At 48.4% G+C, this 27,594-nt stretch overlaps 2 protein-coding genes across 4 annotated transcripts in view; both read right to left on the bottom strand.

Moving 5' to 3' along the window:
- The window catches only part of GLB1 (galactosidase beta 1), a 101,458-nt gene extending 79,732 nt beyond the window's left edge, over positions 1-21,726 (bottom strand). For 2 of the 3 annotated variants that reach the window (XM_030330413.1, XM_030330414.1), the window contains exon 1: positions 21,586-21,723. In XM_030330413.1, coding sequence (XP_030186273.1) covers positions 21,586-21,663 — 78 coding nt within the window. In that variant the 5' untranslated portion in view covers positions 21,664-21,723. Of the gene's footprint in view, positions 1-21,585 lie in introns of all 3 variants that reach the window. The other variant, XM_032594635.1, reaches the window with a different exon arrangement.
- TMPPE (transmembrane protein with metallophosphoesterase domain) lies at positions 18,106-21,674 on the bottom strand. The gene is made up of 2 exons (XM_032594636.1): positions 21,586-21,674; positions 18,106-19,577 (listed from the first exon to the last, which is right to left on the bottom strand). Exon 2 carries the CDS (start codon positions 19,465-19,467, stop codon positions 18,124-18,126), a length of 1,344 nt encoding a protein of 447 aa, XP_032450527.1. The 5' UTR covers positions 19,468-19,577; positions 21,586-21,674; the 3' UTR covers positions 18,106-18,123.
- Positions 21,727-27,594: the final 5,868 nt, after the last annotated feature.

Here is a 27,594-nt window from a genome sequence, read left to right as displayed (position 1 = left end):
CTGCAGCCTGTTTCAGATTCTGCGTCTCCCTCTCTCTCTGACCCTCCCCCATTCATGCTCTGTCTCTGTCTCAAAAATAAACATTAAAAAAAAATTTTTTTAAACAAATAAATTATTTAAGAATCATTTTTTATTTTAATTTTATTTTTAAGGTTTTTTTTGTTTATTTAGAGAGAGTGCAATTGGGGGAAGGGCAGAGAACAAGGGAGAGAGAATCCCAAACAGGCTCTAAGCTGCCAGCGTAGAGCCTGACACGGAGCTCGAACTCATGAAACCGTGAGATCACGACCCGAGCCAAAATCCAGAGTCGGACGATTAGCGACCGAGGCTCCCCAAGAATCTTTTTTTTTTTTAAAGGCCGGAGTGTCAGTTTAATATTACTTTGTTCCTCTAGTAAACAAGGCTTTAGCTGCCTTTCAAAGGCAAGAAACTCCTAAAGAAACTCACAAAAAATATAAAAGCTACTTCTTTTACCAGGTGCCCAACGGATGACACTTGAAGACATTTTCACGGCATGTATGTGACCAGGTGGCAAACAAGGGTTTCCCACACATTCCATGAGTTCAGAAGCGGCGCGTGAGGTGGGGAAATTCTGGGGACGGGTAGCAAAGGATAAGCGACCGGGAGAAGGACAGGCTGTTTGAAGCCCTCTTGTCTAGGGCAAGGGGCTCGGAGGAACAGAAGATGTGGTGGGTGAGAAATGTCAGAAAGGGACTCAGGTCTCTGTCCCACTCGGTGCAGCAACGTCCCTGCATCGAAATAACCCCCGAATCCAGCCCCAATATCTCCCTCCCATCCATTTCATAAATATGGCCAGCCCCCTACTATGTGCTGAGGAGTAACAGAGGGAGCCACACAGATGTGGCCACAGCCTGCACGGAGCTTCCCTGTGGCCCGGGACAGACCCAGGGGTCAACGCGGTGAGGCCCAGGTGGGTAGAGCAAGGATAAAACCTTCACGTCGCACAGCTTAACCCACAGTGTTAGCCGTCGACTGTGTCTCGACAAAGCCGGGGTCAGGATTAGAGCGGAATGCTGCGCAGGTAATAAATGGCATGTAACGCAGGTGTGGGACACAAGGACAAGCTTCCCAGAGGAAGGAGCCCTGGCTCTCAACTTGGGCCACACATCAGAATCACCTGCGCCAACTTTTAAAACCCGCCAAGTCAGGCCTCACCCCCAGACATTCAGAGCTTAATTGATCTTGGGTGGTGCCCGGGCACTGGTGTTTCCTAAAACTGCCCAGACGACGATGTACTACTGCACGGCCAGGGCTGCGAACTACTGGCCTGAGCTGAGCCCCAGGATGAGGTGGAGTGAGGCAAGGGGAAGGACACGGGCAGAGGACACGGTGTGGGGGACGCAGAGAGGGAGGCCTGGGACCTCGGGACGGTGCAGTCAGGAGCTGAAGATGGGCAGGACCAGACCAAATGTGCCCCAACGTCCACTCATGGGCCTGGGCTTCAGGCCAAGGGCCACGGACAGCGACTTACACAGAAGAGTGCCTGAAAGCACGGTTTTCACATGTTTGGCACTCTGGCAGCAAAAAGGAAGCAGAGTCAGGGACCACGGTGACGGCAGCGCGTGGGCAGTGGACAGGAGGTGTAAGTGGCAGGACCGGGGTGGGTGGTTGGAGGCAGGACACAGGGGTTAACCTGAAGAGGCTCCCACTGGCCTCAGGTGGAAACACCGCGGGCATTTAAAAGAAGAGAGACTTAAAAGACATATCATCGGGGGGAAATAAAGACTGCATAGATATTAACACCTGTGGGTTATACCTACATGATTGCTCAACCTCAGCCTCTTTTTTTTTAATTTTTTTTTTTAACGTTTATTTATTTTTGGGACAGAGAGAGACACAGCATGAACAGGGGAGGGGCAGAGAGAGAGGGAGACACAGAATCGGAAGCAGGCTCCAGGCTCTGAGCCATCAGCCCAGAGCCGGACGCGGGGCTCGAACTCACGGACCTCGAGATCGTGACCTGAGCTGAAGTCGGATGCTTAACCGACTGAGCCACCCAGGCGCCCCAACCTCAGCCTCTTAAAAAGGGAACAAGCAGACATTATGTCCCTCATGTTGCCACTCAACAGGAGGTACACAGCCCCACCTAAAGCAGTCCTCATTACTGAACTTGAATCTCAGATGAACCATAATCTAATGATAACACAAGGACGCAAAATGCGCCAAAGGCAAAACGAGGGACATTCTAGAAGCCCGATGATAGAGCTGCTCTAGCAGATTGATGGTATTAACATCAAACAAGATAGGGGCACCTGGGGGGCTCAGTCAGTAAGCGTCCCACTTCGGCTCAGGTCATGATCTCGCGGTTCGTGAGTTCGAGCCCCGTGTCAGGCTCTGTGCTGACGGCTCAGAGCCTGGAGCCTGCTTCCGATTCTGTGTCTCCCTCTCTCTCTGCCCCTCCCCCGTTCATGCTCTGTGTCTCTCTCAAAGATAAATAAACATTTAAAAAATTTTTTTTAAAAATCAAACAAGATATTGTTAGAAAACAAAAGAGAACTTAAGAGCCACAATAACCTAATGCAACATGGGATCCTGATTCTAATGAACTGCCAAAAAAAAACCCCCAATATTATGACGGGGAAAACTGAATACAGACCAGGCACTGGGTGGAATTAAAACTGTTCATTCTGTTGGCTATAATGATGGCATGGTGACCTCACAAAAAAAAAAAAAAAAAAAAAAAAAAAAAAAAAAAAAAAAAAAAAAAAGTTCTCATCAGAGATTCATCCAGAAGTATTTAAAAAAAAATCTTTTTGCATGTTTATTTATTTTTTGAGAGAGAGCACAAGCAGGGGAGGTGCAGAGACAGACAGGGAGACACAGGATTCGAAGCAGGCTCCAGGCTCCAAGCTGTCAGCACAGAGCCTGATGTGGGGCTGGAACTCAGACTGTGAGATCATGACCTGAGCCAAAGTCGACGCCTAACCGCCTGAGCTGCCCAGGCACCCCCTTGATACATCTGGAAGTATTTCTGGGTGGAATGACAACCTCTGAGGTCACTACAGATGGAAAAGAAAAAGAGCAAACAAAAAAAGAGAGGGCACATAGAGCAAAGCTGATCATCACGGAAGCTAGGTATGGATACATGGGTATTCTCTTTGTCCCTTTGTGTGTCTGTTTTTAATTGCAACACTGTTTAAACCAAATGCAGCTTAGAGGCTCCGGGGTGGCTCATCTGGTTAAGCGTCTGACTCTTGGTTTCGGTTCAGGTCATGATCTCAAGGTTCATGGGTTCGAGCCCCACGTCGGGCTCTGCGCTGACAATGCAGAGCCTGCTTGGGATTCTGTCTCTCTCCCTCTCTGCCCCTCCCTGCTTACAATCTGTCTCTCAAAATAAATAAATTAAAAAAAAAACGCACTTCAAAATAAAGGCTTTTTCTCGGTTATAAGAAAAACAAAGGCATGGTTCATGAAAAGACTTGCAACAAATGTTCACAGCAGATTTATCCATCATTGTCCAACACTGGAAGGAAGCGAATATCCATCAACAGAGCTATTGGGGCTTCCGGGAACACGGATACATCTCAAAAATGTCATGCTGAGCGAAAGAAGCCCTACACAAAAGGTTCCCACCGGAGGAGCCCATTCATGTGAAGCCCTAGAACAGGCAAATCTAATCTATGGTGGGAAAAAAATCAGAGGAGTCGCTGCCTTTGGGAGAGGGACGCAGGCATTGCGCGGGAAGGAACACGAGCGAACGTCCTGGGGTAACTGTAATCTAGCTGAATGAGGGATCTGGACTATACGGGGTTGTGCATTTGTCATGTTCACCGAATGGTACCCTTAAGGTTTGTATACGTCACTGTATGTAAAGTTCACCTTAAAAGGGGGAAGAAAGAGCGATAAACAAATACTGATCCCTAGTTAATGATACAGGACCCGCTAAAGTACTCAGAGTGGGGAGTACATGAATGCCTGCAGCTTACATCCAAAAGATGGGGTGGATTGATGAGTGCATGGATGGCCACCATATGTTAATGGTAGGATCTGGATGGTGACATAAAATTCTTTCAAGTCTATGTGTGAAAATTTGTCCTGGTAAAACATTGACACAAATAAAAAAGCCAGCCGGGGGGGGGGGGGCGGGAATTGGAGAAAGGTGGTCAAAAGGTCCAAACTTCCGGTTAAAAGATAAAGAAACACTAAAGATGTGATGCACCGCATGATGGCTGTAGTTCACACTGCTGTGTGATACACGGGGAATTTGGGAAGAGAGAAACTCCTACGAGTTCTTACGGCATGGAGAAAACTGTTTTCCCTTCTTTTCTTCCTTTCCTTTCCGTTGTATCTGTATGGGAAGACTGATGTCAGCTGAGCATACTGTGGTGATCATTTCACGATATACGTAAATCAAACCATCATGCTGTATGCCTTAAACTTGTACAGTGATGGGCGTTTGTCAGTAAAACTGGAAAAATAAATATAAATAAATAAAATTAAAAAGTGGACTGATGAACTGAGTTACGGCTTCTAGGCTAAGGGCATTGTGCATGAGTGTATGTATCCCCCCCCACCCCCACAATTAAGTATTAGGCAGCCCCTGAGACGGAGGGCATGCTCTTGACCTTGCAGGAACAGCTTCGATACGTAAAGAGTTAAAAGAGAAGGTTGAGAGTGGTTTTTAAAGCATACCCATGTCAGCTGCAGCCCTCGTGGACGGTCCTGTGTGAGCTCAGTACACTCTATGCTGACAGTGTCTCAGCCCAGACCCACACCTTGGGACTCTGTGCCTTCCTGCCACACATGGGAACCTGCTCTCCCAGGGATCCAGGGGGTTCCCATGCCCCTCTGGAAAACCCTCAACCAATGGGGGTGGATCACTGCATTCTCCTCTTTCGGGCAGACAATTCTGGAGACCTTCTATGGCTGGCAGGATCCCGGCCCTACTGCCCAGAGCGAGAACCATGATGCGTCCTTAAACAGACTTCTGCTTCTTTTCACCTGCCCCTCCTCCCTGCACTCTCGGCTCACTTCTCAGGTCACCTGCACTCAAGCCTTTATTTCGTGTGTTACTTCTAGAGGGACCCACTCTGAGACAGCGGGTGCCAGGGTTAGCCTAAACAGCAGATCCTCAGGATGTGAGCCTGTACCTGGATTTCTCATATCTATCGAACGGCAACAGGAACCCTACAGCTGGTGCTAAGTGGGCGTGTAAATACAAATTCTGAGCTCCTCGCCTGTGCAGGACTGGGAGGAGGTATGGGCCGAAGGACAGCCGGCATCTGCCGTAGCCCTACCCTTGGAATGGGGCGGGGGGGATGGTAGGTGCCGGTAATTGCAAGGATTATTGAAGTTGGCTGATTTTTTGTTACCAGACTTGGAGGCTTTGAAGAAAGACCGCTTGAGGGGCTCAAGTCAGCCATTCTGTGATGCCAAAAGCTTCCGCGGCAGTATTTAAAGACTGACGTCTCCGGCCGGAGATGTAAGGCTCAGGACTTAACCACGCGGGCACATGGGACGGGATCCCGAGGCGCAGAATGTGAGGCTGGATAGAGGGGAGTTTACCGACACGGTGCCCTCTCCCATGACCTCTGAGTTACCATCTTGATGGAAGTACCTTAACCAGTTGCTATGCTTTTGGAAGCCAGCTCCCCAAACCTGGACAGGATACTGGCCTATAGGAAACGAGGCAGAGACGCCAGGATGGGCTTGGCATCCTGAGGAACGTGGGAGACGTCTCAGGGAGATGGGAATGCAAAAACGGTGACCAAACAGGCCACCATCGGACTGCATCCCCCAAGACAGGACAGAGAACACTGCCTTCAGGAAGGAATGCTCCACTGAGCAGGGCCCAGGCATCCTCGAGAAGCCCAGCGAGGCTGTCGAGCCCTCGAGGCTGGAGCAGAAAACGCTGCTGTGGCACTCAGGATGACGACACTCTCCGGAATGCCCCAGCGAGGGACAACATAATTACCACAACGACCGGCGAGGCCAGGGTGTGCTGACCAGTGGCAATCTCAGGCAATGGCTCATCAACCACAGCATTTCCAGAGGGTGGGATGATTGGGTAACCAGCAAGGATGCTGCCTGACCCGTCTAACAAGAACAAGGTAATCAAGACCTCGTGAGCAAAAGGCCGATGTCAGCCACCGCAAGGGACAATTGTGATTCCTTCCTCCAGTTCCTGGCTCTGGGCCAGCTCTCCAACAAACAGCCAACTGACCGAACGGAGGGTTGGATGGATCCCTTGAGGAAGAACTCTGTGATGCCACTCCAGGACGCCCAATGAATATTCTCCTAATCCTTCCCCAGTAGGACTCGGGTACCTGTGTCCTCAGGAAAATGGTCCTCCAGACCTTGTGGGGATGGCTGGATACACTTGAGCTGACATACCAGGGTATCTGACATGCCATCACTCCCCCTTATCACTCTTTAGGAAATCAGGGAGAAAGGGGTGCCATGGCCAGGGTCCTTCTACAGTGGATCCAACAAGTCAGAGGGCCTATCCTCCGGCGATTTCCCCGGTCCTGAGTGCATACTGGGATGGTTTTCCTTAACAGCCCCCAGAACCCTTACCGTAAGTCAGAGGCATCGTGGACGGAAGAGCCAGGTGGAAATCGTGCAAGTGCCCACTCCCCCAACTCAACCCAAGACCAATCTGAAGTAAGACTACAATTCCTCCTGGAATGGCAGGTCCTAGTGCCCCCTCCGCAGAGACTCACAGAACGTTCTCTTCAGATCCCCATTCCTATCACATGTGAGCCCCTGCAGAGCAGACAGATCATGGCGGATGACAGCGGACTGCTAACTGAACCACGCAGCAGCCCGAGTGGCACCTGCCGTGTGGGTGTAGTGTTGTCACTGGAGCAGTCAATGCAGCCTCTGGCATTGGGTCTGTGGCTAATGTCCTGTTCTTTTCAAAACTATCAGTAAAAAGGATCAAAAGCCATTTGTAAGTGGGCAGGATAGCAGTACACATTCTCTCTGGTCCCAGGTCCCCTTAACTGCCCCACTCTCTCCCATGAGAGACCCTGGTCATCAGCACATCCCCTGGGCTGTCACGCTGTCTGATATATAAACAACATCATGTTATTTGGACCTAGGGAGCAGTGACAGGTCTCTGAAGCTTGGAAAAGCAGCAGGGTGACAGGGACAGCTACAGAAGCAGCATCACCTAAGGGACAGCTTCTTCTTCTTCTTCTTTTTTAAATTTATCTATTTTGAGAGAAAAAGCACAAGTGGAGGGGAGGAGGGGACAGAGAGAGAGGAGAGAGAGAGAATCCCAACTAGGCTCCGCACTATCAGCCCAGAGCCCGACGTGGGGCTTGAACTCACGAACCGTGAGATCATGACCTGAGCCAAAGTCAGACTTAACCGACTGAGTCACCCCTAAGGGACAGCTTCTAAATGGTGACGGTCATGGTCAAGGTAAATAGGGAAAATCTGCTTCGTGGCTCCAAAGTGACTCCCCTCAACATCTAAGGACCTGAGAGGATCCAGCCTAAAAGGGCCAGCCTCCTTAATATCTCGGAGCTGTGGTACCTCTGACAGAAGTAAGGCCACCGAGAAATGTAGGGGGAGAAGGAAAGAGGGAATCTGCCTTCAGAGCTGACCCCCCCCCACATACAAATACCATAAAATTTGACCTGTGTGCAGATTTCACCCCTTCTACATTAACTGGCATGGGAACAGAATACCGAAGAGCATGGTTTTATTTCACATGTGCAGGGCTGGGAGCGTCAGTGTTTCCAATGCATGAGGTCACAAAACACTTAGAAAAAGCAATTCCAAGCAAGGCAAAGCGCACACCTTCCCAAGACCCCCGTGTACATAATGCATATAGTAACACTGGAGAAAAAAGACAGCAGTACAAACAAAATATCCTTGAACCAATTACACATCAGGGACTCATACTGTCCAATATAACATTTTTAAAAGTTATTGACTCCATTCAGATTATTTCAGTGGTAAATAGGCGTTTCTTAAAAATGTTAAACATAATACCAAAATTTACATGACCAGGTAATGTGAACATTCCCCAGGTTTCCTAATGCTCAGGACTAAAAATAATCATATTTGCATTACTTGTGCACGTACCTCCACTGGATTAAAGAAATAAAAGCTCGGTGACACCACAGGTTGGGAGGTATGTTGACCACGGGAAGACAATATGTCTTCAAGCCCTTCAGTATAACTCTGATAAAGCACCCATTCAATGGATTTGCATCCCCAGCACGCTACATACCCTTTCACTCCAGGCCCAAACGCCTGGAGAATTCCTGATGTGAGCTGCTCAGCTCCAGAGTGGCAGAGACCCAACCCTCTTAAGGCCACTAGCGCCTTAGGGTTGAGGGACAAGTTAAGGGTAGCGGAGAAGATCGGAATGGAAGAGAGTTGGTACACATGGGCTTCCCAGATCCCTCAGCTCACAGAACAAAGAGACGGAGAAGGACTATTTCAGATGACTCCACAACAAACTTTGGGCCAGAGCTAAGAGCCTTTCAAACATCCAGTGTTATGGAAGCACCAGGACATCAGCCACACGTCTGAAGCAAAAGAGCCACAGGGAATGGGGACAATCAATATGGATGTGGAAGAATTTGTGGATGAACTGCTATGGCTTATGCATTCTATTTTCATCAAGTTTGTTCATTTATTTATGCCTCTCTTGTTCCAGAAAGATTTCCATCCAGCATTCCTAAAGATGGCGGATGGAGAGCGTGAATGACAGTGGAAGAGGCAGGAAAATGGCAGAACGGAGGAGAAAATGGCAGAAACACAGTGTGGGGCCAGTTCCTAATCCTCCAGGACTCGCAGGCAGTTACAGATTTAATTTTGCCCCCTCATCTCACAGAAGAGGTGAAGCACACAGTCTAAAAAGACCAAAAAACGAGTCTTAAAATTATAAAACAATTCTTAAAAGTTGAAAACAGACCTAACTTTCCACACAGGAAAGGACAATTTCAAGTGAATTTGAAATAATATTTTGACGGCATTTAGCCTAAGGACAAAAATACATCTTACGCTGCATTTCAGGTAAAACAAACGAACAAACAAAACTGCATCCCGCAGATTTCACCCTAGTAATATTTTATTGCTATTTTGAATCCATAATATACAGAAGTGGGATATAGTAAATAAGAAATGACACTGGTCATCAGCAACCAACATTTTCAGAAATAAAATCAGAGAAAGTGAGGTAAAAACCCTGTAATCAGGGCTATGTGGGAAATCTCTATACCTTCCACTCAATTTTGCTGTGAACATAAAACTGCTCTAAAAAATAAAGTCTATTTAAAAAAAAAAAAACCCATAATCTGTCATTTGAATTGGAAATACTAATATAACTTATTTTTTTCTCTTCCTAAAAAAAATATTTATTTCCTAGCAATAGCCACTGAAACAGCTTAGAAATGACACTAGCGAGCAGCACTTAAGTCCTGTAACACTTAAACCACAGCCTCTAAATATTTCCCACTAAAAGGAACCCGGAACTCCTTCCAGAAATTACTTAGTCCAAATCCGGGGCAAAACACGTACAAAATAAGCCCAAAACTGTCAACAACTATTAGGGTCACAACAAAATGCCACAGAAACAATCTGGCTCCAACTGGCCAAGGACAGGAGATTGTGAGCATCAAAAGATTTATCACTTCAACGGACTGAAACACATCAGATATATGAAAAGAGTCAAATTCGTGATACTCCCTCCCAGCCCAAAGAAAAGCTTATGGGTTCATCTTTGCAGTTTGCTGGGGAATCAACTCTTCATTCTGGAAACCAACGAATAGAGGGAAAGAGTCTAGCATCTATCTTGCCTTCGTTATAGACTTTTTCAGAGCAATCAGTTGATGAAGAGAATTCTTTGTAGAAGAACCACAGTTAGTAAATACAGAAGAAATGATGAAATGAAAAATCACCACTTTGGGGGCTGATGGCATGATTAGATTTTCTGAGTGCTCCAAAAAATCCTTCAGAATCCAGAGCAGAGGTAAAAGAAGTTTCCATTGTCTCTTGAATATAGAAAAGCTAAGTAACCAACTAGTCCTGGGAAGCCTATTCAGTACTCTGGCCTACTAAATTCTGTATTAAATATACCAAACTTAAAAAAAACATCATTTTGAAATCCCTAGTGGAACAGTGACTTTAGGTAATAACCATCAATGACTGCTGAAACAGTCATAGAGGAGAAGATGATGAGGAACTTTCTAGTGGAGGGGTCAAGCTGGCAACACCTGGGTCAGTCTTAGCATCACTGAAAGCAGTGAAGTCTTCCTGCCAAAAAAGAAAAAAGTTGAACGTGATTCTATCCAGCCTCTAGCTGTACCTTTTATAGATCTCTAGCTCTACCAGTTCACAGAAAATGAGGGATGGTACAACACAGTAAACATTACCACAAATCCAAAATGTAGGAAATACGAAGAAATAATATCCAGATAATTTGACCAAGGAAACGACACAAAGAAGGGAGGATGTTTTATAGACTTAGATTTAAGAAATATATCACATACGGTATATGGACCTTGTTTTTATTTTTTATTTTTTAGGTTTATTTATTTATTTTCGAGAGAGACGGAGAGTGGGGGAGAGGGGGAGAATCCCAAGTGGGCTCTGTGGAGCTCAATCCCACAAACTGTGAGATCACGACCAGAGCCAAAATCAAGAGTCGGACGCCCAACCAACTGAGCCACCCAGGTGCCCCTGGACCTTGTTTCTAGATTATGATTCTAACAAAAGAACTGTAAAAAGACGTAATTCCTGAAGAAGCCAAATAAACTAAACCAAAAGCTAACAGAAAGGAAATAATAAAAATCAGAGCAGAGATAAATGAGAGAATAGAAAAACAACAGAAAAAAAAAATCAATGAAACGGAGTTTTTTTTTTAAATCAACAAAATTTACAAACCTTTAGCTAGATTAACTAAGAAAGAGAGAAGACTCAAATAACTAAATCAGAAATAAAAGAGGAGATATTACAACTGATGCCACAGAAATAAAAAAAGATCGTAAGATGCTACTATGAGTGATAATATGCCAACAAACTGGGTAATCTGGAACAAATGAAAAAACTCCTAGAAATATACAACCTACCAAGACCGAATCACAAAGAAATAGAAAATCTGAGGAGGCCAATAATTAGAAAGAAAATTGAGTCGCTAACTGAAAATCTCAAAGAAAAATCCAGGACCAGATGGTTTCACCAGAGAATTCTACCAAACATTTAAAGAAGAATCAACACCAATTTTCTTGAAACTCTTGCAAAAAATCAAAGTGGAGAAAATATTTCTAAAGCTCATTCTATAAGGCCAACATTATTCTAATACCTAAGCCAGACAAGACATAACAAGAAAACTACAGACAAATATTTCTTTTTTTTAATGATTTTTTTTTAAAGTTTTTATTTATTCTTGACAGAGAGAGAGAGAGCGAGCGAGCGTGAGCTGGGGAGGGGCAGAGAGAGAGAGAGGGGGAGACACAGGCTCCAGGCTCCGAGCGGTCAGCACAGAGTCCGATGTGGGGCTCGAACTCATGAACCATGAGATCATGACCTGGGACGAAGTCGGACGCTTAACCGACTGAGCCACCCAGGTGCCCCTACAGATGAATATTTCTGATGAATATTGATACAAATATCCTTAATAAAATACCAGCAAAGTGAATTCAACAACTTGGCATTATATACTATGACCAAGTAAGATTTATTCCTGTAATGCAAAGATGATTCAACATATGAAAATCAATCGCCACGTTAACAGAATAAAGGACAAAAACCACATGATCATTTTAATTGAGGCAGAAATAGTTTTGACAAGCTTCAACACCATTTTAATGACAGAACACTCAACAAACGTGGAATAGGAGAAAATCACCTCAACATATTAAAGGCCGCATATGAAAGCCCACAGCCAACACCATACTCAGTGGCGAAAACTGCAACTTTTCCTCTATGATCAGGAACAAGGCAAGAATATGCCTGCTCTCACCACTTCTATTCAACAGAGTACTGGAAGTCCTAGCCAGAGAAACAAGGCAAGAAAAACCAATGAAAAGTTTCATATACCAAAGAGAGAGAGAGAGAGAAAAACTGTTACAACTAATGAAAAATTTTCGGCAAAATAGCAGAATATAAAATCAACATACAAAAATCAGTTGCATTGCTATACACTGACAATGAACAATCCGAAAAGGAAATTAAGAAAACAACTTCATTTACAACAGCATTTAAAAAAATACTTAATAAACTTAAACAAGGAGGTGAGTGAGACTCATACACTGAAAACTACAAAACATTGCTTAAAGAAATGAAGGAAAGGATTAGAGGAACAAACATTAAGATGTCCATTCTACCCAATGTGATACACAGATTCAACACAATCTCTATCAAAATCCCACCCCATTTTCTGCAGAAATTCATCCTAAATTTCATATGGAATTTCAAGGAACCCCAAGTAGCCAAAAACAATTTTGAAAAAGGAGGAAGACTCACACTTCCGGATACCAAAAGATATTACAAAGCTACAGTAATGAACAGTATGATACCAGCATAAAAACACAAACAGACCAATGCAATAGGCTAGAGAGGCCAGAAATAAACCCTCACATATATGCTCAGACGGTCTTCACAAGGACTCTCAGATCACTTGACAGGGAATGGACGGTCTCCTCAAAAAACGGTGTTGGGAGAGGCACCCGGGTGGCTCAGTCAATTAAGCATCCAACTTCAGCTCAGGTCATAATCTCACGGTCCAGGAGTTTGAGCCCCACATTGGGCACTTCTGACAGCTGAGCCTGGAGCCTGCTTTGGATATTCTCTCTCTCTCTCTCTCTCTCTCTCTCTGCCCCTCCCCTGCTTGTTCTCTCTCTCTCTCTTTCAAAAGTAAACTAAAAAAAAAAAAAAAAAAGACGTGGTGTTGGGAAAACTGGATATCCACATACAAAAAAATGAAATTGGACCTTTACCTTATACCATATACAAAAATTAACTCAAAATGGCCCAAAGACCTAAATATTAGACCCAAAACCATAAAACTCCTAGAAGGAATCAAAGGGGAAAATCTTCAACACTGGATTCGGTTAATTATTTTGGGAATAGGACACCAAAGCACAGGCACAAAAACAAAGACAGACAAATAGGACATCAAACTTAAAAACTTTTGCCTGTCAAGGGGCACAACCAATAGGGTGAAAAGTCAGTCTTTGGAATGAGAGAAAATATTTGCAAATCATTTATCTGATAAGGGGTCAATATCGAGAATATATAGAGACCTCCTACAATTTAGTAAAAACAAAAATCGAATAACCTGATTTGAAAAAGAGGCGAACGGCTTGAGTGGACGTTTCTCCAAAGATGATGGGCTAGTAGCTAAAACGCACAGAGAAAGATGCTCAACATCACTAATCATCAGAGAAATGCAAATCCAAACCACAGTATCACCTCACTCCAGTATCAAAAAAAGGAGCAAGCGGGGACGTAGAGACGTAGGCAAACCGGAGCCCTTGTACATCGTGCTGGGAATGTCAAACCGTGGAACTGCTACAGAAAACAGTAGTGAGCTTCCGCAAAAAAATGAAAAACAGAACTAACATATGATCCGACAGTCCCACTCCTGGGTGTGCATCCAAAAGAACAGAAAGCGGGGCCTCGAAGACACGTTTGCACACCCGTGTTCGTCGCAGCGCCATTCACAACAGACGAGAGGTGGAAACGACCCAGAGGTCCACTGATGGGTGAACGGATAAACAAAACGTAGTATGTACCTACAAGGGAATATTATGCAGCCTTAAAAAGGAATGGAGTCTTCGACAACGGAAATACGCTTAACATGACTGAATGGCACACCTAAAAATCATTAAGATGATCAATTTGACACTAGGTGTTTTTAATCACGATGAAAAAAAGACAACTGAGATAATCAGGAAAAACTGAACACAAATTCTCTACACAGTTAATTGCATTTACTCCTGGGCTCACCTGTCACAGATACAACTACTTAACCCTGAAACGGTGGGAGACGAAAGCACCTTTGAGAGGTAGAAGGCCTGGCTTCCAGCCCCAGATCTCCTACCTAGGTATTAAATGATTTTAAAGAATCTCTATTACCAGGGCACCTGGCTGTCTCAGTCACCAGAACATGCGACTCTTGATTGGGGGATTATGAATTCGAGCCCCACGTTGGGTGTAGAGATTACTTAAAAACCAAGAATTACTATTACTTTTATTGGATACAATGGCATTATGGATACGCTTTTTGGAAAGTATTTTTGGGTGAAGTTATGCTAAGACTTGCTTCAACATATTCCAGCCAAAAAAGAAAGAGTATGAGGCAGCAGTACCTGAGAAAGAACAGCAGGATGGTCTTAACTGTTGAAGCTGCATGATGAGTAAGTACCTGGGGATTCGCGATGCTATCCTCTCTACTTTGTGAATGTTTTTATATTTCACGATAAGAAAGTTTAAAACAAAATAAAGGGAGAAAAGGGTGCTTGGATGTTTGGAAAGGATGGAATAGCATGAATTTATCACACGCTATTGTTCATTTTTAAAAAGCATTACAGGGGCGCCTGGGTGGCTCAGTCGGTTGAGCGTCCGACTTCAGCTCAGGTCACGATCTCGCAGTCCGTGAGTTCGAGCCCCGCGTCGGGCTCTGGGCTGATGGCTCAGAGCCTGGAGCCTGTTTCCGATTCTGTGTCTCCCTCTCTCTCTGCCCCTCCCCCGTTCATGCTCTGTGTCTCTCTGTCTCAAAAAAAATTTTTAAAAAGTCAAAAAAAAAATTAAAAAAAAAAAAGCATTACATTTTGGGGTGCCTGGGCGGCTCAGTTGGTTGAACATCTGACTTCGGCTCAGGTCATGATCTCACAGCTCGTGAGTTCGAACCCCGCGTCGGGCTCTGGGCTGACAGCTCAGTGCTTCAGATTCTGTGTCTCCCTCTCCCTCTGCCCCTAACCCACTCACATTCTGTCTCTGTCCCTCTCAAAAATAAATAAACATTAGGGGCGCCTGGGTGGCTCAGTCGGTTGAGCGTCCGACTTCAGCTCAGGTCACGATCTTGCGGTCCGTGAGTTCGAGTCCCGCGTCGGGCTCTGGGCTGATGGCTCAGAGCCTGGAGCCTGCTTCTGATTCTGTCTCCCTCTCTCTCTGCCCCTCCCCCATTCATGCTCTGTCTCTCTCTGTCTCAAAAATAAATAAACGTTAAAAAAAAAATTTTTTTAATAAAATAAATAAACATTAAAAAATAAATAAAGCATTACATCTCAACTTGTGTTTAACAAATTAAAAAAAAAAAGGAAACTAAAAGAAAATTGAAAGAATTTTCAAGCTTCAAGTAAATGTTCCTCACCGCCTCCCCCAGCCAAAACCCAACAAAACAAAGAAGGCAAGAAAACGAGGAGGAACGGGGAACAGAGGTGCAAAGGGTGCCGCGGGGAGTGGCCCGCCAGTTTCTGCCGGGAACAATTCCACGTCGTGGAATACAAAGCAGGCGTGAGAAAGTGCGGAGTACTCCCAAGGCACACAGGATGGCCCTGCCTGATGGCATCCAAGAGAAAAAAGACACAAAGTGCAAGACAAAACATAAGGAAGCTGACATCGCAAAGCTCAGGACACGGGGTGAGAAAAAGCCACACTGAAGAAAGCGGCAAAATAAGCGGGTAGGCAAGTCGACCACCACCAGGTGCGCCGGAAGGTGCCGGAAAAACGGCATCAGGCGGCGTGGTCTGGTGAAACCCACACAAAACAGAACCGGAAAGGCAACTAGAATGACCCACAAAACAGGGTCAGGTCCCGAGGCAGAGGGAGGGTTTGGAAGTACAGTCATCCCGAGGCCAGGACGGGGTGGCGAGCTAGGCGTGGCACCGTGGAGAAGGGGGTCAGAACCTGGGAGCCGGCCTGCCACCCCGCGCAAGGCCACCTCTCCTGTGATCCCGCCGTCTGTCAACTGTATGAAAAGAAAGGCCAGGGTCGTGCTCTCCAAAATTGCTCCCGGCCGCAAGGACGACGAAACACAAGGGGATACAAAACGAGGAACCCACTGAAATCTCGACTCGAAGACACATGGGAAACTTGCCTGGCGGGCTCGCCGACAGCATCTTCGCTGCCTGCGACAGGAGAGGTGGCCCCCAGGATCCCCGGGGACTCTGTGTGTCGTACACGGGAAGGCAAGGAGGAGGCTGAAGAAACCCCCTGAGGCAGAATGCGCACCGGACCCAGCAGCACAGGCAAGGAAAGCAAGCCCTAGCAGTTGCCGCCTTGACCCTGATCGCTGGCCCCTGGCAGCGGGTTACCCACTCACACTCCCCGCTTGACGGCTCCAGAACAGGTGCCTCCGGGCGCCCGTGCCTGACGCGGTTGGCACGCCCACGTGATGTTTAAATACTGACACCACCCAGTGCCTCCTGAGTGACTGTGCCCCGCGTACCTGACGCCACGCCTCAATACTCTCCCCGTGAAACCATCCTGAGGTAGCTAAGTTATCCTCATTTTCAGATGAGGGACCCGCGGCTCAGTGAGGTCAAGTCCCGTGAGGGCCGCTACCTGACCCAGGAGCAGTGGGTGAGCCTCTCCAGGCAGGGCGGTGGAGAAAGACTCTCAATCACAAAAGGGCCACCGCTGAGCCGAGGTCGCCAAGCTTCCCAGTGCAACCTTTTCTAAGAGGAGAGCTTACTGACCTCGGCCTCAGGGTCAAAGGGTATCTGGCCTCTGGCCCAAGAGGCTTGGCCGGCAGGGTGGGGTCACTCCAGAGGGTCGAGAGCCCGGCCGCATGGCACCACGGTCCTATGGCCAGAGCCCCAGGATAACGCTGACGGGGTGGGGGATGGAGGGCTGGGTGTGGGAGCAGAGGCCACCCAGCAGGGAAGACAGTCCCAGCCACCCACAGCTGGGGCCCAGGGGAAGGGAAGGCCTGGAGGCCCCGACAGAGCACGAAGCCCTGCCGCTCCCTGCACAGCTCCCAACTTCCCCCGTGGAGAGCAAACCTCAGTGCCTCACAAGACGCAGACCCGAACCCGGGGTGAGGGGTGGGGGTGGGCGCCGGGGAGGGGCACGCAGCCTCCCCACTCTTCTTCCAGGGTAACAGACACCCTACACTGAAACCGGCCACCCTCCTTCCGGGCTCTGGCCCGAGTAATCGTGGACAAATGGAAACCAGCCTCAAGCAAACCACTCTGAAAGACCAGCAGGCTCTAAGCCCTGTGCGTTCTCTTTGCACAGTCAGAGGTGTCTGAATCCTGCACTCGCTCGTAACAGATACAACTACTTACCCACGGGACAGCGGAAAAGGAGGCAGGGGACCCGGCTTCCAGCCAAGAATCTCCTACATACCCTGTCATTCTGCCAATGCCCTACTTCCCTCGGCCTCAGTCTCCTCGCCTTCAAACAGGGAAAAGTAGCCTGTCCTTCATCACCTCCCCCAAGCGGTGCATAAAGGGAGCCAAGGGAGGGAAGCCCCCTCTGAGTTCCTCAGCAGCGGAACCCTTAGCATCCCATCGCCTACCACCGTGCTCCTGTGTCTTTCCAGCCCACCCCCGATCCCAAAGGCCCAGGAGCACAGGCAGTAAAAGTATCACTCAAGGCCCGGGACAGCACGAGCCCTGTGTCCCCGCGGGTTTGGCTGATGCCCTCAGTAAAGGTGACTCTGCCAGAGCCAGCGGGGAAAAGAAACCATTCTTCTCCAGTGGCCAGAGGGGCCTCCCTCTTGCCTGTTCTGGCTTACCTGGCCACCCCGCCCCTTCCCCAGAAGCTCCTTCCAGTGATGCTGGAAACTGCCCAGGTCCTAAAGAGGGTTTCAGACCGCCAGTGTTCCTCTCTGTTCTGCTTTTAGAGGCGTCCCTTTCAGGCAACCCCGTTTCGGTGCGGCCCTGTGAGCTCTGCGGACAAGGAGGGCTCACTCCACATCACCTGGAAAAGGGACGCTTGTTCTGACATATGGGACGTCAGTGGCCTCGCAGACACACATAAATAAGCAACTGGCCATCTGCGGAGGAAACCAGCCCATGCTCTCTAGGCAGCCCCGGCGCAAGTTACTGCTCAAGCCAGGCTTGTGGCCGAGCGTGCGTGGGCAGGGCTGGGCAGCAGAGGCTGCAGGGGGTAAAGCAGGCCACCCGCTCTGAAGAGGGACGGAGGGTGAAGGGCGAGGACTCCGAAGGGGCGCACAGGGCAGGGCCAGGCTCAAGGAGCCCGCCGCAGGATGAGCTCGGTAATCTCTGCCCTGGTGCCCAGTCTCATGGGGATCCCATAGTAGGCGGTGCCCGGGCTGACGTACACAAACGTGGTCTGGGCCACCTGGTAGAGGCCGGCGAAGAAGGGGTTGAGGAGATAGGCTGCCACGTTCAAGGGGAAGATCTGCCCGGCATGCGTGTGCCCAGAAAGAATGAGGCTGATGTCCGGCCGAGCCTGCAGGGCTCTCTTGGCAGCCAGGGGCTGGTGAGCCAGCAAGATGGTGGGGCGGTCCGGGCGGCAGCCCCCCAGGGCCTTGACCAGGTCCATGCCGTGGCCGTAGTAGTGCAGGATGTCCGCCTCGATGTCATCCACCCCAGCCAAGCAGATCCAGTCGTCGTCCTCGTCGCCCCCGGGTTGGGCCCCCGTGGCGGAAATCCTCACGTTCTCGTTGTGAAGGGGCCTGACGTTCAGGGATTCCAGCAGCGCGAACCAGTTGCTGACGTCCGACGTGTAGTACTCGTGATTCCCCGTGACGAAGTAGGCGCCGAGGCGCGAGCGAAGCTGGTCCAGAGGAGCGACCGCCGTCCGCAGGCTGGAGGCTTCCGCGTCACAGAGGTCCCCCACGATCACCGTGACGTCTGGCTGCAGCACGTTCACCATCCTCACGAACATCTCCATCTTGGTCCTGCCCACGGTGGGGCCCAAGTGGATGTCGGAGAGGAGCGCGATCTTGAGGCCGTCCATCGAGGGAGGCAGCTGACGGACGGGCACCTGCACGGTCTTCACGGCCGGGGGCTGGGCGGCGTTCAGAAGCCCGGCCACACTGAGCACAGCGGTCACTGCCACCGCCAGGGCCGGCCTGACCGCCACCTTCCTTGTCTTGTCGAGGCCGCCCACGACCCTGCCGCTGCGCCAGGCCACGAGCTGGTAGGCCTGCTCCATGCCACTGAGGGTGCAGAGGAAGAAGACCATGATGATGTACGCCCCGAGGCAGGAGTAGGCTGCCAAGGAGAAGAGATAGGGCTCCTCGGCCACTAAAAAGAGCATGGTGAAGAAGCTGGAATGGGCCAGGGCCAGAAACGCCACAACCGCCATCTTCCAGAGCTGGAAACAGGCGGACTCGGCGCCCGGGCAGTGGCTGAGGTTGCTGACTGTGCTCCGCCAGATGTAGAGGGAGCCAATGAGCATGAGCGAGTTGGCAAACAGGGCGAGCTGCAGGCGGAACAGCCACCGCCAGGCCCGGAGCTCAAGGCTCCCCGCCAGACAGGAGCGGGACACCATCATGGACACGAAGACAGTGCCGGCGGCCAGGGCAGCCTTTGCACGCAGGGACAGCGGCCTGAAGATCGCCATTTTTCTCTGCTCCTAAGAGGGTCCCCTGCCAGTTCTGGGCGGGCGGGCTCTGGAAGGTGAGCTCCTTAGAAAGGACAGTGGCCAAGGAGAGGATTCCAGGTCAGCTCCGCCTGCAACCAGGAACCCGCGTCAGCTTTGTGGGATATTAGAGCTTCCTTGTCCCCATTCAAAACCTGAAGGCCACTCACATCTACCCAACCCGCCTGGAATCCAAGCCACTCAAATCTGGCGGTTGCTACACTTGATTATTAAAATACAGACACGGCGGATTGTAACGTGATAGGCAGTTCTCATTTTCTTACTTACAGTGTTCTGAAAATAGGTAAAAGTGTTTCCACAAAGCACAGGAACTTTTTTGTTTTTATAATAAGAAAAACATTATCCTAAATTTGCAGTTTGCAAAGTGTGGTCCGGGGCGAGCCTCGCGGGAGGATCATGTGGTCAAAACGATTTCCACGATAACCCTAGGCTGTACCCGCCTTTTCCATTCTCATTCTCTCACGAGTGCATAGTGGACCCCTCGTGAGGCTCTGTGACATGTGACCTGGCAAGGACTTGACAGACGTGAAAGAGATTTGCAAAAATGTAAAACAGTGCCACTCTTCCTCCTAAGCTCTGGGGAGAAATATTGTTATTTTTCAAAATATATGTGTGTGTATATATATACAGTTAATATATAGTTATATATATAAATATAGTTTGTGAACCTATAACGATTATTTCTGAAATAAGTTAATAAATAGTTTTAAATTTTCTGTTTTAATTTCTAAGGTAAAGTTAGCCCAGGGGGCTGCCCTGTCCACAAGCTCATCCATAAATGCCCATCTCTCCCTTCCCCCAACCCTCCCAGGTACGGGTTAAAATCCGCCCTCCTCCTCTCTCTCTGTCAACGTTCCCGGGAACTGCTCCCCAGTGCCCCCTGGCCAGTGGTTCTCGAAGCTGCGTAGCTCTCACTCAAGGGCTCCTTCAGGCCTTTAAGACAACAAAAACAAAAACAAAAACGGAGCGTGGAAACCACAGACCAGAGATGGAAGTTAGCAAGAACTCGATTTTAGTGATCTTTCCCCAAGAACCCCATGTTCCACTGTTTTCAGCAGGTGTTTTTCAACTACTTAAAATTTTCACCCTTGGTTTTAAAGTATGACCTCTCTCTGCCTAGGCAAGTTACTGAAAGCCTTTTAGCCAGCGGTGCAATTTACAAGTCAATGGGCCCAAATTCCACCACCTTCTACTGAAAACACGCCCCAGCCTCGGCCCATCCAAACTTTCGGAGGAACCACAGCCGGTTCGCTGAACGTGCAGGGGGACAGGTGCCCATTTCGATTGCCTGCCCGCCCCCCACCCGCCAACCTTTCCGCGGCCGTGATGCTGGCCTTCCCAGGCGGCGGTCTGGAGGCCCCTAGGCCCCCGCTTTAGCTCTGACAAGTGAACTGGGGCTGTCCATCTCCCCCGCCAATCTCGCCCGCCCCACCAACTCACCTACTTGCTCCGCCAGACCCCCCTCCAGCAACGCGGGCCACCACCTGCAGCCTACCTCTGGCCCACCCTTGGCCTGCACCGCCAGACCCTGAAGATCCGGGAAACCCAAGCCAAAAGCAGGCAGCAGGGAGTGCCGAGAAGGGGACGAGATGTTCGAAAAGACAACACTTCGAAGGAAATCAATCCAACGCTTCCATCGCGCGGGCCTCTCCTGACCCCATTTTTCTCCTTCCGGAGCGCTCAGCAGCTGCCGAAATGGGCAAGGGAGGGCGCCTCACGCCAGAGCCCACGGCGCCTCCACTACTGCGCGCTCCGGAAACCTGCAAGGCTGGAAGGGTCTGGGCGCACCTCGTCTCGCCTCGTCCTTGCACCGACGGGGAAGTGGGTCCAAACGAAAGGGGAAACGCGGGCAGAGCACGCGAGCCGCAGAGCTACCGGGAAGGACGCGCGCCCCGCCCGGCCCGCCCCCGACGGGAGGGCCGGCCCACTGCCTGCGCCCCGTCGGCTGCCTGCCGGCCTGCCTGCCTGCCTGCCTGCCGGGGCGCACTCGGGAGCCCCGGGCCCACGGCCCGCAGGACCCCCGCTGGCCGCCGCCGCAGCCCGGACCCCGCCAGCCTGCCCCCTCTCCTGCGGACTTACGCGCAGGCCGCGCGCAGGGCCCAGCAGCAGCGGCACCAGCAGCAGAGAGAGAAGGCGAGCAGCCCCGGGCAAGTCCATCCTCCGGCCTCTCCGCTCCGCAGTCAGCGCGCCGGCCAGCCGCCCCGCGTCGCTCTGCCGAGGACCCGCGGCCTGGCGCCGCCCCTCGTCGGCCCTGCGGCCCCGCCCCGTGCCGGCCCCGCCCACGCCCCGCCCCTCTCCGGCCCTGCAGCCAGCCGCGCGCCGGCTCCGCCCCCGCTCCGCCCCTGCTCCGCCCCTCGTCGGCCCTGCAGCCAGCCCCGCGCCGGCTCCGCCCCGCGACCAGGGAGCCGTGGCCCGCGGCAGGGAGGGGCGCGGAGGAGCCCGGGAGGCGCGGGCGGGCGCGTGACCCCAGGTGGCTCTATCTGGATTTTTCTAGTGGCTGCGAGTGGGAGGGTCCCTTTGGACGGGCAATCGGGAGGCCCGACTGTCAGCAGCTTGATAAGGCGTCCCGGGGCTGGACTTCAACCAGGGTCTCCCTGCTCCCTGGCTGCCTGGAGAGGACCGAAGGGGGAAGCTGAGAGCCGACACACCTAAGGGGACGACGTACGCGGCGGTTCGCGACGGGTGGTGCCTGCACCCACCTGGTACTTGTCATAAAGGCAAATTCCAGGCCATCGTCCCAGAAGCTCTCAGTCAGAAGCTCTAGGAGTGGGGTCCAGAAATCTGCATTGTTGCAAGTGTTCCACGTTACTCCAGCGCATGCAGAAATTTGAGAACCACCGTGCTAGGTCGCTGATAGTTTTAGAGATTATGGTTCAACTGCGACAAAATCAATTCCAAATGCCAACCCTCCAAAGCACCCGGGTTTGCGGCATTTCTACTTCTGCACGGTTGGGATTTGCGAGATAGGAGAAGCAGCAGCACCCCCGCCTTTCAGTTTGGCACTTGAGTCCCTCAACAGCCTTGCACCGCAGGGAATCTGACAGTTGGATGTGAAATGATACTGTATCTTTGACTCTTGGGGGAGAACAGTCCCTGTAGCCTCAGTTAAAATCCTGTCCTGGCCCGTTCCCCCTGAGCTCGGAAAATCCCACGTCCTCTTCACTGTCACTTGGAAAGTCTTAGCTTTAATGGAAACTAAGTTTCAGAGGGAAATCACTTTTATTGTTTCTCAGCGTATTTGTTTATTTAGCGTTTTAGTCTTAATTCCAGTTAACGGAATGTTATATTAGTTTCAGGTGTAGAGTTTAGTAATTCAGCACTCCCAGACCTCACCCCATGCTCATTAAGACAAGTGCACTCCTTACTCGCCGTCACCTAGTTCACCTCCCCTCTGGTAACCACACTAGTTCTCTAGAATTAAGAGCACGCTTTCTCTCTTATTTTTTCCCCTTTGCTTGTCTGTTTTGCTTCTTAAATTCCACATATGAGTGAAATCATATGGTATTTGTCTTTCTCTGACTGATTTTGCTTAGTTAGCATTATATTCTCTAGCTCCATCCATGTCATTGCAAATGGCGAGATTTCCTTTCTCTTTGTGGCTGAATAATATTCCGTTGTATATATATGCCACATGTTTTTTTTTTTAAAGAGATTTTAAAATTGTTTTACATTTATTTATTTATTTTGAGAGATATATCAGGGGAGAGAGAGAGAGAGAGAGAGAGAGAGAGAATCCCAAGCAGGCTCCACACTGCCAGCGCAGAGCCCAATGTGGGGCTCAAACCCATGAACCGTGAGATCATGACCTGAGCTGAAATCTTAGCCAACTGAGCCACCCAGAGGCCCCAACCACATCTTCTTTATCAATTCAACAATCAGTGGACACCTGGGCTATATCCATATCTTGGCTATTATAAACAATGCTGCCATAAACATAGGGGTGCAAGTAACCCTTTGAATTAATGTTCTTGTGTTCTTGGGGAAATACCCCATAGGGTATTGCAATTGCTGGATCATAAGGTAGTTCTATTTTGCTTTTAAATATATGTTGCTTTGGGGGCACCTGGGTGGCTCAGGTGGATGAGTGTCCGACTCTGGAGTTCAGCTCAGGTCCTGATCTCAAGGTTCATGGGTTTGAGCCCCATGTTGGGCTCTGCTCTGACAGAGTGGAGCCTGCTTGGAATCTCTCTCCCTCTCTTTCTGTGCCTCCACCACTCATGCTCTCTCTCTCGAAAAATAAATAAATAAACAAATATTGCTTTTAAATACATACATATTTTTTAAATTTCCAGCTTTATTAATTATAGTTGACATAGCACAAAATTCATTTGTTTTAAATATTTTATTTTGCTAACTCCTTATTTTGGAAAATAAAAGGTAAGGTTAAATTAAGCTCTTTCTGTTAATAGATTCTGTTTCTCTCCCGGACTAGACTTTAGTTAGGCTCCTCCTGTCTTTGCCTGGCCTGCGTTGCCTGGTTAAGCAAAGAATCTGACCAAGTCAGTTTAGGAAAAATCTCCCCACTCTTGACACTCGATCAAGTTCCTCGTCCCCTACCTTTGACTTCTAAGTCCTTGACTTGCCCTTAGCAAGAATGTCTTGATATCCCCTCTTGTAATTTTCCACCCCCAGCCCCCTCACTCTGCCGGTCAGCTATAAATCCCCAGCTGTCTTTGCTCTACTTTGACTTCAAACTTCTCTCTCTCCCTTACTGCAACATCTTGAAGGAAGTCTTCCTTACCCTTTTAACAAGTATCAGAATAATTTTTTCTTTAGCATTATTTTGTACAACTTGTGGATCATTTAAAAATCTGAATTTAGTTTTTTAAAAATGTTTATTTGTTTTTGAGGGAGAGAGAGAGAGAGTGCACACACAGGCGAGCAGAGAAGGGACAGAGAGAGAGAGGGAGAGAGAGAATCCCAAGTAGGCTCTGCACTGTCAGCACAGAGACCGACGCTCTCACGAACCGTGAGATCACGACCTGAGCCGAAATCAGAAGTTGGACGCTTAAACGACTGAGCCACCCGGGCACCCCCAGGCATTAATTTGGTTTTTAAACACTGGGAGAAATAACTCTACAAGTCAAGAATAGTGGTTACTTATGGGGATGGGGGAGCTGAGATAGGGACCTCACCCATTCAGTGGCTTTTGGGGTTCGGGAGGGTTTTGTTTCTTGAACTGGAGGGTGGTGGTTACAAGGGTTTTCTCCATTAAAGAATTCATTAACTTATTTGTTTTGTGTCAGGTTCTGTATCTGTTTTTAAAATAAGTTAAAAAGTTATATTTTACTTCTAGAAAGTGTTTCAAAAAAACCTTTTCTTATTATGTAACAATAACTAAAATTCCGTTTGTTGCCTCCCTTCTCTTTCCCCACCGGACATTTCCTTGAGAAACAGAGAACCAGTCATGGCTTTCCCTGCTCGGATCCTTCTCATCCCTGGAACACCAGCTCCTTCTCCTTGTACTGGGAAGTCCTTTCCAAACTCTGCGATCCTGGTCCAATACCGAACAGCAAGGGCTTTGGAAGTTGGTACACTTGAGTGAAAATCCCAGCTGTGCCTTCTGGGTGACTGTGGGCAAGTTACTTAACTTCCCTGAGCTTCAGCTCCTTCACTGGTAACACAGGGATAATAATATCAAACTCACTGTGTAGTTGGGGAAGTTAGCGGAGGTGATGGATAGAAGACATTAGCACATACAGAATGTTAGTAGGACAGCTGATGATGTCAGAATCAGGCCTGTAGGTTAATTTCCTGAGTTTGATAGTACAAAGTCTAAAGATTAAACAATAGTTTTGTATTTATTGATTTTGATACTCGCACCATGGTTATATAAAAGAATGTCTTTGGTTTTAGATAATAAAAGGGCATCACCTTTGCAAGTCTTAAACAGTTCAGGAAAAAAATGTGTATATACACACACGCAGAACAATAAAGCAAATATGGTAAAATGTTGACATTTTAGGAATCAACCAAGAATTCTTTGTACTGTTTTTTCTTTTTATTTCTTTTTAAAGTTTATTTATTTTCGGAAGAGAGAGAACACAAGCCAGGAGGGGCAGAGAGAGAGAGAGAGAGAGACAGAATCCCACGCAGGCTCCACACTGTCAGCACAGAGCCCAACACGGAGCTCGAACTCACAAATCATGAGATCATGACCTGAGCCAAAATCAAGAGTCAGATGCTTAACCGACTGAGCTGCCAAGGTGCCCCATGTACCGTTTTTTTTTTTTTTTAACTTTTTTCCAAATCTGAGTTATTGCAAAATGAAACTTTAAAAAAATCTTTTAATCCTTAGCACGTGGCAGATTTCAACTTTTCCCACCTTCTTTCCCAGTTTGTAATAAAGACCCACGGTGATAACATACAGCAGGCATTCGTAACTGAATCGAGGCACGGGGGTTGACAAAGGCCAGCAGCCTAACTCTGGCCTGCTGCCTGTGCTTGTATGGCCCGTCTGTTAAGAATTATGTCTATATTTTTAAGTGGTTGGGAAACAATCAAAAGAAGAATAACATTTTGTGACATTTGAAAACGATATGCGATTCCGATGTCCGTGTCCACAAATGAAGTTGTATTAGAACACAGCCACTCCCCATCCTCGACATTGTATGTGTAACTGCTCTATTGCAACAGCGACCTTGAGGCCCACGAGGCCTAAAATATTTTTTATCTGGCGCTTTACAGTGAAAGCTTGCCCAGGGAGTGTAGATCGCAGTTTGTTTCCGAGATTTTAGTACTTGACTTTGTATTGTACTTGAGCCGATGCTTTACCAGCAGTGTGTCACGTCTGCCTCATAATCCAAATTGCTATTATTGCCCGCATTTCACAGATGAGAAACCTGAGGCACAGAGGAGTTAATTGACTCACCACAGGCTCGGTAGTAACGAAGTTCTGAAGTCCTATTGCCTGAATTTAGCAGGAGTTATTCTTCCAAGGCTGTGCTTCTATTGATACTTTATTTTTTAGTGCCTGCCCAAGTGCGCGTGTAGAGTTTGCTGCCCCAGGTTGTGGGGGACATGAAATGACCAGGAGCAGGCGGTTGCCCTGTGGGGACTCATCTCCGGTGAGACATTTACCTGCACACACACAGTGCATGCTCTCATGTAGACCAGTGCTACTCAGAGTGTGGTCTGAGTACCAGAGGCATGAAATATGTTCCGGAATTCAGTATGGGTCTTTAGAAACCTGTGGCAAGTTGAGAAAGTTTGTCAGGTGAATCAAATAACGAAAACAGAAGATGTGAATTTTCTGTGTCTATTTTTATTTCCTTCTACTAGTTATTTTTATTTATTTTATTTTATTTTATTTATATTTTATTTTACAGCAGGATCAGCCCTTGAACCATGGGGAGAAGCACTGATAACCACAGAAACAAAACTGATCCTTCACCAAAGATGAAGTTTTAAGAAGCACAGGGGCCTCATGTGCTAAGAACAATGAAGGGGAGAGAGAGGTGTGGCCCAGTAACACAGATGAAAACCCTGTTTTTCTATCCCAATGGGGCTTTTTTGCACACAAGACTCAATCTCAACCCCTTTGGCCAATCTGGTTTCCCTTACAGTCCTAACAAAGATTTCTTATTCAGCAAATTTCAAGTCTTAATGGCAGTTCGGATCTGTATTTCAGCATAAACATTGAACTAACTTTACTTTTCTAATATTTAGAAAATTCTATTAATTGTAATTTATAATAGGTTTTAGAAGTATTAAACAATGTATGTTCAAAGCAAGGAAAAAAACAAAGCCTCCACTAAAAAGACATGATACCTTGTTATACAGCTTCCCCCCCCCCCCTTCTCTTAACCTGAAGGAAAACCTGTTTGGGGCTTCTCCCCCCCCCCTTTTTTTTAATGTTTATTTATTTTTGAGAGAGAGAGGATCCCAAGCAGGCTCCGTGCTGTCAGTGCAGAGCCCGACCCAGGGTTCCATCTCACACACTGTGAGATTGTGACCTGAGCCAAAGTCAGATGCTCAACTGACTGAGCCACCCGGGCGCCCCCAAAACCTGTGTGGGGCTTCTAAACACTAAAGAGATAATTTTGGTTTAGACCAGTGTCTCAGTCTGGTGCCAAACTTCCAGTGGAA

This window comes from Lynx canadensis, chromosome C2, assembly GCF_007474595.2.
Source record: "Lynx canadensis isolate LIC74 chromosome C2, mLynCan4.pri.v2, whole genome shotgun sequence".
In the NCBI taxonomy this organism is placed as follows: Eukaryota; Metazoa; Chordata; class Mammalia; order Carnivora; family Felidae; genus Lynx; species Lynx canadensis.
This window is presented reverse-complemented; position numbering and strand designations above follow the sequence as displayed.